The sequence below is a fragment of the Talpa europaea genome, assembly GCF_964194135.1.
Source record: "Talpa europaea genome assembly, chromosome: 5".
Lineage (NCBI taxonomy): Eukaryota > Metazoa > Chordata > Mammalia > Eulipotyphla > Talpidae > Talpa > Talpa europaea.
The window spans coordinates 134,220,126-134,234,145 of record NC_140071.1 but is presented as its reverse complement, the minus strand read 5'-3'; the positions used below and the strand labels follow the sequence as shown (position 1 = coordinate 134,234,145).

At 36.1% G+C, this 14,020-nt stretch overlaps 1 protein-coding gene across 3 annotated transcripts in view; it reads left to right on the top strand.

Annotated features, from left to right (window-relative positions):
• Positions 1 to 14,020, top strand: part of SLIT2 (slit guidance ligand 2) — a gene marked incomplete at both ends in the record, with an annotated part of 302,355 nt that overhangs the window by 219,236 nt on the left and 69,099 nt on the right. For 2 of the 3 annotated variants that reach the window (XM_084234110.1, XM_084234109.1), the window contains 5 exons: positions 2,791 to 2,862; positions 7,006 to 7,149; positions 7,262 to 7,425; positions 8,352 to 8,375; positions 11,827 to 11,977. In XM_084234110.1, coding sequence (XP_084090236.1) covers positions 2,791 to 2,862; positions 7,006 to 7,149; positions 7,262 to 7,425; positions 8,352 to 8,375; positions 11,827 to 11,977 — 555 coding nt within the window. The remainder of the gene's footprint in view (positions 1 to 2,790; positions 2,863 to 7,005; positions 7,150 to 7,261; positions 7,426 to 8,351; positions 8,376 to 11,826; positions 11,978 to 14,020) is intronic. The other variant, XM_084234111.1, reaches the window with a different exon arrangement.

Here is a 14,020-nt window from a genome sequence, read left to right as displayed (position 1 = left end):
TTTATGATTGATAGCCCCTCTACCCGAAAACGCCTACGCGGGTACATTGCCTGCATCCTTTTTTCCAATTGTGTGCTGAGGTTGTCTCACTGACAATAATCACCTACCTCTCTTGACATGATCTTAAAGAAAACAGTGATTTATTAGGGAAAAAATGTTGCAACAGTAACATGACTCATCTCTTCAACAGTCCTTCCTCCATGCTATTTGAACCAACCTTTGAAGAAAAATCCCAAAGGAAGAAGATACTAAGACTGTTCACCCCCTTATTTCTGTGTGCATACTTCACAATTTATGTGCACCTCATTTCCTGTTAAATCTCAGTAGATTCAAACTACAAAATCCCTTCAGTATTCAAAATCGCCCTTTGGGTTGCTGTTGTTCTCTGAGCCCTTTCTTACTCATCTCTGTATTACCAGTGCCTGGGACATGGACAGATAACAAACATTTGATCATAATGTTGGCTTCAGTTTAACTGGGCACCAAGCTTAGAACCTGGCAAAGTTCCTGGCACATAAGATGTGTCTCATATCTATTGTGAAATGAAGGGATTGAATGGAAGCCATCTTGGTCTACTCATTTCTGTTCCTGAAGCCTGCCTCTTAGTTATTCCTCATCTTACAGATAAATTTGTTCTTGCCTTTTTTTTTTTTAAGATTCATTTTTATTCATGCATACAAGATCTGGGGTAGAGACCAGAGGTGTGAGGCGTGAGAGGACTCACCAGAGACAGAGTGGGGAGCATAAGAGGCAGATTGACTGAAACACACTGCTGAGGGGAGCAGCGGGCGAGTCAGGAGAGGTTTGCTGCACCATGTGGGTAGCTCCCTGGCCAGGGATTGAACTCATGCTGCAGTGGATGCAAACAGCCTCTAGGTTGTGTCTTAACCCCTCGTGCCACCAGGCAGGCCCTGTTCTTGTTTTTTAATTCCCTTACCCCCTTGACCCTGATGCTCTGGAATTCTTTATTTTATTCTTTGATTTCTTTTTTTCATTGTTACTTCTCTAATCAACATACATTTTTTAAAAAGCATCGATATTCAATACATATGAATTTTTCTTTATAATTGTACCACTGGAATATATACAAGTGGAATGTCTTTTTACTTAATGTAACATAGCGTGCAGTTTTATTGATTCCCTTGAGGATTTTCTTCATATTTTATATTTGTTCCACTATTCACTGATGTCTTAAAAGGAAACAGCTTTCCTCTCACGCTTACTCATCTTTCTTGTATTGTTATTTTCCTCCTTTTCTAACAGAAATCAGGTACTGCTGCCAAATATATTATTTTGAGTCTCACTTTAGCTTTCAAGTTTACGTATTTATTTCTTCCCCCCAAAGTTTTTTCTCATTTTCAAAGTGATATATTTCCTTTGAGAAAAACTATGAAAATAAAGAAAAATACAGACACAAATTCATATGACCTCTGGATGGTAAATCACTGACCATCCAGATATTTTCCACTTTCTGCCTGTGTATTTAGACATGTATGTATTTTTCTTAACAAAATTGAAATCATACTGCAGTAGACACATTTATCTTACATTTTCTCAACGTAAGTTTATATTATGAACATTTTCATGTCACTATTCTCCACAACATGTTTTTTATGAATTTGAAATATGTATTTTAACCAATTCCCTTGTATGGGATTTGGAAAAATTTTATTTGCACTTAAATTTTCACTGTCATGATTATGCCATGATTAACATTTTATATATAAATATTGCATTTGTCTCTGATTATTTTCATAACTTCCTAAGAGTAAAAGTACAATATAAACATTTTATGAGTTTTGACATGTCAAAATTGTTCCCTTAAATATATAATTTCTACCTTTTTTTACACATCACTGTGGTCTCCTATTTTGTGGGCTAAAACAGATAGGCATTATTGCATATGGACCTATTATTAATAGGCAACATGATGAGTCCCTTTTCATTTGCTTGTCAATCAAATTCCCCTATTCATCCCTTTGTTAATTTATTCCTTAATTTCCCCCCTGCTAATTTGTCTTCATTTCACTCATCAATGTTGTAATGTCACTACCTGCCAAAGCCTGTAGTGGACGCCAGGTGTACTGAAGGGGCTGGGTCACGATCACTTGGTAACTGATCACTTGGCAACTGATCACAGGTAGAGATGGTGAAGATTCCTATTCATGTTTCACAAGGACTGTTCATTGAAGAAATTCCCTGTGTTAGTATTAATGATTAATGTCTTCACAGATCTAACATTTCTTAAGCACACATATGTATGTCAAGCAAAAACCTTATCTCTGTGTAGATTCCTTTCACTTCTCTTTACCAAAATGATAAGCCCCAAATCCATCCTTTTAATGAGCAATAGATTCTACACTTAGTGTTCTCCTTTCTTATATACAGTAAGCCTTCATTACCTAGGAACCCTGTGTGTGTGTGTGTATGTGTGTGTGTGTGAGAAAGAGAGTGTGTGTGTGTGTGTGTATGTGGTGTGTGTAAAGAAACATGGCATTTTAATAGTGGACATTTCTATGAAAGGGTCATACAATTATAATATAAGCTAATGCCATTTATATTATGCTTCTTTTTTTTTCTATATTTTCTGAACTTTTTACAGTAAGCATACATTTGATCTGTAATCAGTAAAAAAAAATTGCAAATTGAAATTTGTTTACTGACTATAACTTTCATGAGTTATGGGGTTCTTACTAACCTCCCATATACCCAAATACATATGTTTTGGATGAATTTGGTATGCTGGTTTGGTGTCTGATTTTTTTTTTAATTTAAATTATGTTTTTTCAGCGTCCTCTATGGAAATAAAATCACAGAACTCCCAAAAAGTTTATTTGAAGGACTATTTTCCTTACAGCTACTGTGAGTATCTGATTATTTTTTATCTGCTGAACTTAAGTATTATGTTGTGGTCAATGTACCATCTCTTATTACACAGAGACTTCAGAAATGGTCAACCCAAAATAACATAGTTTAACGAAATGGAAAAGATTAGTTTGGTGGAGCTCACATTAACGATGGTTATTCATTTGAAGGGACAACATTTTGAAGTTGTTTCAATCTTTCATTTCCATGCCAGCGTAAATGTCTGCATCCTATCATTTAAAGCTTGTCCAATCCCTGCTCTTTGTGAATATTCTCTTTTTGAATTAACAGTAGTCAGAAAGGAGTGTGATTTGTTTACCCATCTTTGTCCAAAGAACCTGCAGGAGGAGTGCTAAAACTGCTCCCCAGCATAAAAGTGGGGGCAGTAGGCCAGAACACAGCTGAGATATTCATACTAGTCTTCAGTAAAAGAATTATCAATAAATCCCTGGATTATGTCTTCTAAGATTATGCTGGTCAGACAGTAGGAAATATAAAGAAAATTAAAATATGCTAATCTAACATAAAATATGCTAATCTACTGGGTCACCAAATTCTGTTCCAATCACCAAACATGTATCAGAGTCCTGATTTGGGTCACACAAGGCCTAAAACTGTGGAAACCAAGATAAGTATGCTGCCATTTCTTCTCCTAACTAGTTCACGGTCAGCCTATTTAAAAAATCTTAAGTTCCCTAATTTTCCAATATTTTTCTAAACTCTTGTGATACATGTTTAACTTATTAAATTTCAGCTTTTCTTCTTTGCTGAAATTTGTGTTAAAGCCATAAATTTTCCTCTAAGTATAGCTAATCTGTATCTCTAAAGTTTTGATGTGTAATAATTCATTATGATTAATCTAAACTATTATCATTACAATTTTTCATTTTTATCTAAAACTTATTTAGAAGCACATCTTAATTTCCAAACTATAATTTTTAGCTATTTTTTTTGTTTTTGATTTATTATTTCATTGCAGTCATATAACGTGCTATAATTTTACTAATTTGTACTTGATACTGAATTGTGGTAAAAGAAATATTCAAATGTTTAAAATTTCATGTACAGTTTATCTATTGAATATCTTGCATTATTGTTTATGTACGTTTCATATATATGAAATAAATAGTATTTTTTAATTATATTGAAAAAAAAATCTTAAGTTCCCAATGTTATTTTCTTTTTCAGGTATATGCATTTGTTGACATTAGGGTTATTACTGTTTCTTTGGTAAAAATGTATCCCTGATCCCACAAACTCTTTAAACACTTTTCTTGTTTAATAAACATGATCATAATTGCATACTATTACCCACATTGTAAACATTTCTCATCACCCAGCAATATATTTTATATCTCAACTTACTTCTCATATATAGACACACACAACAAATTGTTAATAAAAGTATTTAAGTTTGTGTAGTGCCCTCCATGCTTCCCTCCACCCTCTCTCTCTCTCTCTCTCTCTCTCTCTTTAATACCGCATAATCCAATACATTGATTTTATGAAGGAACAATGAGGAGTGATAAATATTGACCTTTGTGACCTAATGACATTGAGTTTCAAATTACTTTGTAAGCCTTGCAATGGAGTTAGCAAATATTCTTTCTGAAATTTAATGTAATTGTTCTATATATATCACAGGTGTAGCCCGATAGTATAGCCAAGTGGGGCCTACTTGTTATTTATGTCTCTGTCATTCTTCTAGTCTTCCTTAGCATTATTCTCCTTGTCATTGACTTGGGATTGTTTGCTAACACTATCCTGCCTGGTACCGACTCTCAGGATGGCACTTTCTTTCCATTTCCACACATCTATTGATAGTTGACATAACGTGTTAAGAGACCCTGGGGTCTACATGTAGCTAAGCCTTACTTAAAAAGCCAGCTCAGTCCCTCAGAATAATGCTGTATCTCTAGATTAAGACCCAATACTTCAGCCTGACAGGTCTAAAAGGATATGGGTGTCTCTTGAAAGTTATCTGAGAACTTGGCTAGGTTAAGCATCTCAGATCTGCTTGAAATGATGAGGTATTGGGAGCAGGCAGGTGACAACAGGAAAAGAAGGTACCAGTTTCTTATCACCCTGCCCCCATATTTTTTTTGGGCCACATACATTTAAAGTTAAGTACAAAATGCTCAGAACATCTTCCAGTTGTCCTCAGGCTTCCTACTTTCTCCTTGTCCTAATTATTTTGCTCTCCAGCACCTTTCTTCAGTTAGCTGATGTAATACAGAGCTGTCGGTATGGAGAGATAAGAGATTAATCAGTGCAGACCTCAAATTAGGCCTCTAAGCTTTTAAGAAACTGTAAGAAATTGTTGTGGAGATCCAAAAAAAAAAAAAAAAAAAAACAAACAAACAAAAAAAAAACTATAGCTCTTCCAGGGGGATTTTAAAAAAGTATTTTCATGAGAATCACCAAGAGGAAATCACAGATTTCATGTGCATGGAATTCCTAAAAAAGTCAGCAAGGAAAACTGGAATTCCCTATATTAATCAAAGATAGATATTTTTGTGGTCAGAAGAGATAGTATTTCTCAATGTTAGATATTAACTCATATAACCCAAATCACATAGCGCACATTTTTGGCACTACTAACTAAATATTTATTAAAATCCTAAGTATCACAACGTTGAACTTAATGATGATGGAGGAAGGTATCCGCCTTACCCCCAGAAAAAAAAAAATCACTGCCAATGGAGACTTCACAGCCTTTGTACAAATCAATGGACTTAAATGAAACAGGTGACAAGACTAGGTTGAACTGTATGATACCTTTGGGGCTGGAGAGAGGACTCTTTTAGTTGGGTGGAAATTGTGTTCTGGAAAAGTCTCTATTTTCTGTGATATCTTATTATCTGTGATAATAAGCAAGAAAGTGGAAAAAAGTGTAGAGCAGGGCAAGTATATTCCCAGGGGTGAGCATGAATGAAAGCTTAGACGCAATCACATATGTCCAGTAAGAATGTTGCCGGCCCAAGTTTGATCTGAAAACACCAGTGCCAAAGAATATGGACTGAGAATATTGAAAGAGGAAAAAAATAAGTTAATGGGATATTGTGCTAAACCACATTAAATGGCTATTTCTAACATACTTCGAGAGCCTTGAATATGGCCATGTTCTGTGTCACTCCAAGAGGAATGCAGATTATCCGTTCAAGAGTAAATATTGATTGGGCATAAAGTATGTGCCAGGCACATGGAACTATCAGGGAACAAGGTAGACAAATATCCCTGCTGTCTGGGGTGTCGTTGGGGGAAGGAACCTGCAAATGACAGCAGTAACATAATAAAGATAGAAATCCTATATATTGCAGAAGGAAATATGCACTTAATAGAAAAAGTAGATCAAACTAAAGGAATTGAGAGTGATAGGTTGAGGCGGGGCAAAGACTGTCTGACTGCATTTAAGAGCAAGGTCAGGGCAGACTTGAGAAGACCAGATTACAGCAGGCTTAGAAAAAGGCAAAGCGCAAGGCAAACAGCTGGGAGAACATTCTACGCACTGGGGAAGGTAGACCAGTGTGCGGCCTGTGTGGCTGGAGCTGAACTAGCTGGGAGGAGAGAACTTGAAGATGGCAGGTCTATGAGGCACCAAGGAACCTACAGGGTCCTCCAGGCGATTGCAGGGACTCAGTTTATCCCATAAACTGGAAGTCGTGTGTAGTTTTGCACATTGCAGGATCACTGAGAAACTCCTGCCAAGAGCAGTAGCATATCTGATGTGAATTCTAGGAGAATCTCTGTGGCCTGCTGTTTTAAGAACATTTCTTTTTCGTGGAGTGACATGAGAGGATCCAGTCTTGTGATATTTGGATGGTATCCTGGACAGCAGAGGCTAGGTCTCACCTGTCATTATCTCCTGCTCTAAATCTGAACCTTCTGTAGAATAGAATTAATAAGTTTAATGGATCAATGTACAAGTACCACTAGACTTAGGCATTCATTAGACCACAGGTCCCTTGATACATCAGGCATCATCCCAGTTCTGTCCCTGGTACCTAAATTTTGACAAAATGTTAGTGCTATGGTTAAAAGAAATCTATTTCTTGATTGGGTTTTCTCAAGAAGCACTGAATGGTGAAGGTGGATTAATGAGATGCTACACTTTAATTCTACAACTGTTTGATCAAACAGATTATTGAATGCCAACAAGATAAACTGCCTTCGGGTAGATGCCTTTCAGGACCTGCACAACTTGAACCTTCTGTCCTTATATGACAACAAGCTCCAGACCATCGCCAAGGGGACCTTTTCGCCTCTCCGGGCCATCCAGACAATGTATGTGTGCTTGAAGTGGGCCAAATTGGATGATGCTCATTTTCACTTTGAATTTGAGAGTTGATTCCATTGCAAGTCATGTATAAAAGTGTCCTGTGTGTGTTTCTGAAAGGCATTTGGCCCAGAACCCCTTCATCTGTGACTGCCATCTCAAGTGGTTGGCGGATTATCTCCATACCAACCCAATCGAGACCAGCGGTGCCCGCTGCACCAGCCCCCGGCGTCTGGCAAACAAAAGAATCGGACAGATCAAAAGCAAGAAATTCCGTTGTTCAGGTAATTTCTGCCTTCGCGTGGCCTTTCCCCAGCGCTCCCAAAAATAGTGGTTACGTGAGACCTAGGCTTGCCACTGAATTACCAAAGATTGTAGAATTTTTTATCCTTCAGTCCATAAAGAAAAAGTAGAGAGAACAACTCATATCTTCATAGCACTTCTCTAGGTAACAGTTTAATGCTCTATCCAGCAGAAGAAGTAGGCTACCAGCCAAGAGAAAACAATGCCTGGATATTTCATACTCTCTTCCCGTGGTTCAAACTCCACGGGAGATTTTAGATCTTTCAGAATGTCCTTTCAGCCTATTAAATCTCGTGTTTACTGTATCATTCTCCAGTGAGCAACTTCAGGTAATCAATCATTTCTTCAGAAAATGAACTGAGACTTTACAAGGTAGAGGGGAGATGACCCTGATCTTTTATTTCTCACCCTAGATGCCACTTTTCATTTTGCATTCTCTTATTTGGCATTGTGACTATTTTTTTTTTCTTAAAAGACCATCTTTAAACATTTGGGGGCCATTACATTTATTTATGATAGGCTAAATATAGAGTCACTGTACCAATATTAAGTAGAAAGCTCCCTTCATTGAAATTCACTGTGTGTTATGGCCTAATCTTTTTTGTTTTCTTATGAGAGAATGCATTGTATGTATTTTTCGTAGTATGCAACCTGACTATTCCAGGCATATTTCACATTCGGCAGTTAATTCATACTAAGAAGCTAATATCAAAATAAAGCTGTTTATTGTCCATGGTTCTAGATTTACTACTCACTGTACATTGTACTTCAGCCACTGCTGTGAATAGACATTTTTCACTTAATTATCTATAGTAACTTTAGTTCATTCTTAATCTAATATAACTCATATCTCTGCTTGCTGACATTCAGGTGCATCTTCTATTTTTTTTTCTCTTTTTTTATTTAGCTAAAGAGCAGTATTTCATTCCAGGTAGGTTTTGCTCGGTAGTAGGACTAACTGCAGACACCCTTTCCTCACCTTATAAACTGTAGCTCCTGAGACTTTGATATGCATGCTTTTGAAAGTACAGTGGGTACTCTTGTAGCTAGATTTCCTTCTGCATAGATCATTTGTAGCTGTTTCCTGAAAAAAAAAAAAAAAACCTGACCTTTGCATGCAGCTTCTGATATTAAACATATATGCATTATTATTAAAAGCCCACTTTTTTTTTTTTCTCTCTCTCACTTTGGCACATGAGCTAAAATTTATCACAATAACTAAAATGTTTGAACCTATGGCTTTCTACTTAAATCTTTTTCTCTCTTTTTGTTGTATATCTGACCTTTCCAACTGTTTTTAAAATCTAGCTTATTGAGCTGGTTTTAAAGACAGAGGCCTTTCTATTGTCAAAGAGCTAGTTCTACATGAAATCAGTCACCACGCAGAGACGGGCATCTCCAATCTGGAGACTCACTTTTCAGATACATTTTCATATTAAAAATGTGTCCCTTTTTGCTTTTTTGGCTTCCTTTTGCTTCCCTCTCTATAGAAAAGCAGCAGCTGTCAGTTGCCTGTGACTTCACACCCTTACTTACCTGGAGTCACACTATAAACTCCCAGAACATTCCTGCTGAAAGCATCAGAAGTAGCTGACTGAAATGTCGCTAGTGAAGTGATGGAAAAGTTTTACCCTTACAGCTTTAACACTGTTAAGGCTGATGATTCTAGAACTAGCTCTCTGAAATATGTTTCTTTACTTATTTTTTCCTTGCCTGCCAATTGTGTAAAATGCCTCTTGCCTTGTTTGTTTTAAACCTTTATATAAAAATATATGTTGGTAATTGACTAGTTATAATATCTCCTGAGTATATTCCAGATGACATTTTAACAGCTATAAATAAAAAGTTATTTCTATAGCATTAGTCTACAAACCATACTTATATTCTGAAAAAGAGCCCTGGGTTTAGTCTCTATTTTGTCCTCTATTATCATTTGCCAGTATTAAATTTTAATTTGAATAATTTGTGCATTTAACAGATTTTTTAGTAGTTATTTTGAGATGGAATGACCAATAATATTTTATATGTTAGCATTGACTGCATGAGAGGTAACATGTTGAAAAGAACAATTGATTGACCTTTTTTGGTGATCTTTATTGGTCTTTAGAATTCATTATTTTTACCCAATTATTAAACAGTTATCTGACAGCTATTACTTACTCAGGAAAAAAAAATATATATTCTAAACACCAGACTACCCACAGAATAAATATATTAGTATGACATAAACCCCAAAATTACATTTAATATAGATGTTACCAAATTAATCACTCTATTATATTTAAATATGTTTTATTAACAATTTAGAGACTAATAGTTCCAGTTCACCAAATAAAGAAAATAAAGGTTTTTTTAAATAAATTCTAATACAGTTTTGCCTTCTTATAGATAGCAACCAAAATAGCTTTTGGAAAATGTCTTTTATATCAGACATCAAAATTTAACTGTCAGTTTCTGATCATTGAATTTATGTAATTTCAAACAATAATTATACAAGTGAGAACTCAAAATAATTCTTTGGACTTCCACTCACTTTTCCCCCCAGAATTTTATTTAAAATTTGAGCCTGCATAAAAAGCCAATCCAAAATAAGCATTATTAGCATTGCATTCAATGCAGATTATTTTAAATGTAAGATACTTAATGTACTTGGTTCCAGTATTTGCTCATTGCACGTTTAAAACTACATCTTAAACCACAATACAACACAGAGCGCAATAATGCTGTGTGGCATTAATTGCCAAATGTAGTGAAACTATTATTTTCAGCTTTGCAGGCTTCTTAGGAGATTCTGATTCCATTTCCAGTAAGTGACATGATTTATAAAGTGGAAAAGTCATTAAAAACATGTAAGCCCCAACCTAAGGACTCATCCAGTGTGCTAACGATAGTCCTTGAAGAGCTCCAGGATTCGTTTATCACTTAATTGTACATGTTTACTTGCCTGCCACCATGCTCTATGGAATTCCAGATATTGCAGTGATAACTCAAAAGAAAATCTATCTTGCAGAGAGTTCATCTTTTAAAGGAATCGACATGAACTTAATTTGTGCTATGCATCTTGTATGCCACCGCTTTTCTTATAAGACCACTATGCTTCCAAGAATTATTATGAAAGTTGACAAAGCATGACAATCCCTGTCATTTCATGCTATTCCCTTATAATTGTCATAGTAAGGAAAGAAGGAAGAAACCTTACTTATAAAGATATATATAGATGCATATTATTCTAAACTGGGATTGCTCTGTCTTTCTTTTCCTTCTTGGTGATCTTTACTTTTGCAGGAATTCACCATTTTGGCTGTAAGTAAATGTGTCTGATCTGAAACATAATGTCCTCCCTTTTCAATCCTGCTGTACCTTCTTCTAGTCTCAGTCTCTTGCACCTTTTTTTTTCCCCCCAAGAAGAAACCACAGATCTTTTGAGCTTCTCTGTTGTCCTTGTAGCTCACCTTGAACTTCTTCCCGGATGTTGTTCCCGAAAGCTGTTGTTTCCATTCTGCAGTTCTGAGGAACCGTGGAGACATCTTTCCGTATAGCCCCTTCTTTGTGTTTCCAGGAAATCTTCGGTAGTAATACTCTTACTATGGTCGTAAACCTTCTGCGGGAAGAATGCATGTCATGTAAACAGTATTATGTTTCCAGAACGTCTGTAGCTTTTCTCCTGCTTCCTTCATCTTCCCTCTCGGTCTTCCCCTTGGCCTAGTGGATGGTGTAGTGATTATGTAGCGAGATTTTCTGTTGTGCTTGATCTAACCATGTGGTTGCCAGGTATGAGTAAAACATGGTTCCGTCAAGCACCATGGAACGTCACGCAGCTTTCTACAGCATGACAAGCTGCTGAGGCTTAAATCAGGATTTACTTGTCTCTTTTTATAAAATCCAAATAAAAAAAGAGGGCTTTTTAGGCATTTCTGAAGATTATGTGAGAGGGAGAGAATAATAAAAGTCCATAGAAAATTTTAAAACCTGAGTACATCTATTTGCCTTGAAAGCCCTGATTTAAAATGATATCTAGGACGATGTTTATTACTGGACACATTTTAAAATTCTCGACTCAGAGAAAAAAAATCAACTTTTTAACAACGAATAGCCATCGTGTGATAGGCTAGAATGGCTCATCACTGGATCAGCAGAAAGTACAGCTGTGAAAAGCTCAACTCTATGAATGTTTTCCTGTCCTGTGAATCTGGTTACTCTTTTTTCCAGCAAATTCCAAGCCCTTGTTTTAACCCTCTCCTGACATCCATTGACCAAAATTCCCCAAGTTGTCTCCCTGCTGCATAATCTATAGTTATCTTACTTTCTTCTTCCTACAAATTAACAACTATTCTAACCTTTCCACTCAGTATCCTTTCTTTTTTGACTTGAATCCTCAATAGGTACAGAAGATTATCGATCAAAATTAAGTGGGGACTGCTTTGCAGACTTGGCTTGCCCTGAAAAGTGCCGCTGTGAAGGGACCACTGTAGATTGCTCCAATCAAAAACTCACCAAGATCCCAGACCACATTCCCCAGTACACTGCAGAGCTGTAAGTTCAACTCCCGACAAAATCCCGGATGGGAGGGAGGGAATGGGAGCATCAGTAAGCACTGGAATTTTGCACTGGAATTTTTGTCTTGGCCTTCCAGGCTCAATCATTGCATTAATCTTCATGAACACACGTTGGCATAACTCTTCTTTGTGCAAAAATAGATTAGAGGCTATCATACTTCATCATTCTGGCCCAATATACAATCACAGATGTTAATTAGCCTCTCAAAGTTTGCATTAGCTCATAATACTGCTTAGGGAAGAACATTCACTTGACATGTATTTCTTGGGTGTTACTTAGACCCACGCCCATTTCTGAGGACTCAATAGATTTTTGAACATATTTCATCTTTATAACAATCAAAGTAATTTAGGCATCACCATTTTGAATATGTTTATTATGAATTCAACCAGAGGGTTCTTTTTGATATGCTTTACTACTCACTGACTCACAGGTGGGTGGAAGGATTTCATGACTATCAGGCATGAAAGAACAGAGGGTAGTTTTTTGTTGTTGTTTGTTTGTTTGTTTGTTTGTTTGTTTTACTGAACAGCCTATAGCATAGAAGATAGTAGGAAAATTTGAAAAGGCAGACTGTGATTGCACCTGTACTCATAAGCCTAACACAGAGCCTCACACATAATAGGTGCTGTATTTGTTTGTTGAATTGTGTGTATGTGCTATGCTCTTATTTATAATCATAAGACATTTAATGTTGGGGTTCTAAAAATTCAAGGAAAACCTGGTGGAATCTTGTTTTCTGAACATCTTAGCCATGTTTTTGCATAGCACAATCTGGTGTTTGGCATTGACTGCTTTGTAAAGTTAGTTGTCTCTTGGTGCCTATGGAATCCTTTTATCTTCAACTAGGTGATATCCCCTTGATTACTGGGATTGTGTTTTACAGTTTATCTCCATTGTGCCTATACTCACGCCTGTCCTTGATGAATTTTAAGGAGTTTGGATGATTACAAATACTGTAATGCTTTCAAACAGATGGCCGAAGCTAACTACTCTATGGTTATAGTGATGTATTTTTATTTCAATTAATTCATGAATATTTCATAGCTCTAGTACTTTTAGAAATGTTTGGAGACCATGCAAGAAAAGCCCTGCACTCAAATTATATGATCTCGTAGGGAATAATGCTAGTTTCCAATAAGACTACAAATAATGCAAGTTATATCTTTTCAGCGTGATAATGCTTTAAATAGGCTTACTTGGCAATCAAGAATTTTATAAAAAATATTGCCTAATTTATTCTTCAGTAGAGGTTTTGTGAGGATTTTAAGAAATTAAGAATTTATTATGCATTTAAAAATCAGTACTGGGGAGAAAATACTTGCAAATCTTATATCTGCTAAGGAATTCATACTCAGAATGTGTAACAAACTCATATAACTCAACAATAAAAAATGTACATTACCCAATTGAAAAAACAGTCAAATTAATTGTATGGATGTGTCTCTGAAGGAGAACTTTGAGAAGCCACTTAGCACATGAAAAAAATACTCAACATCATTAAGGATTAGAGAAATGCATGAGGTAACACTTCTCAGTCAATTTAATGGCCATAAAAACAACAAAAAAAGGACAATAACAGGTGAGAGATATTGCCCTCCTCATCCATTGCTGGGGAGAATGTAAAATGGCACAACCCTTGGAAATAATTTAGCTGCTGTTAGTGTGAGGGACAGATCTACCAAGCAAGTCCACACCTGTGGATCTCTACAAGACTTGAAAATAAATATCTACACCAACATTTGTACAGCCATGTTAATGGCAGCATTATTCATAATAATAAAAAAGTAGAAGCAAACCCAACTCTGATGATGTTCAGAGTACTCAACTGATCAGTGCATAATTAAAATGTGGTATGTTCATGCAATGAACTTACCTCTCACAAAGAGGAATGAAGAACTGATGTTTGCTCAACATGGTTGAACTTTGCAAATATTATACAAAGTCAAAAATCCAGACCCAAAAGACAGAGGTCATTTGTAGGATTCCCTTAACCTGTCAGTACAGAATAAGATACTC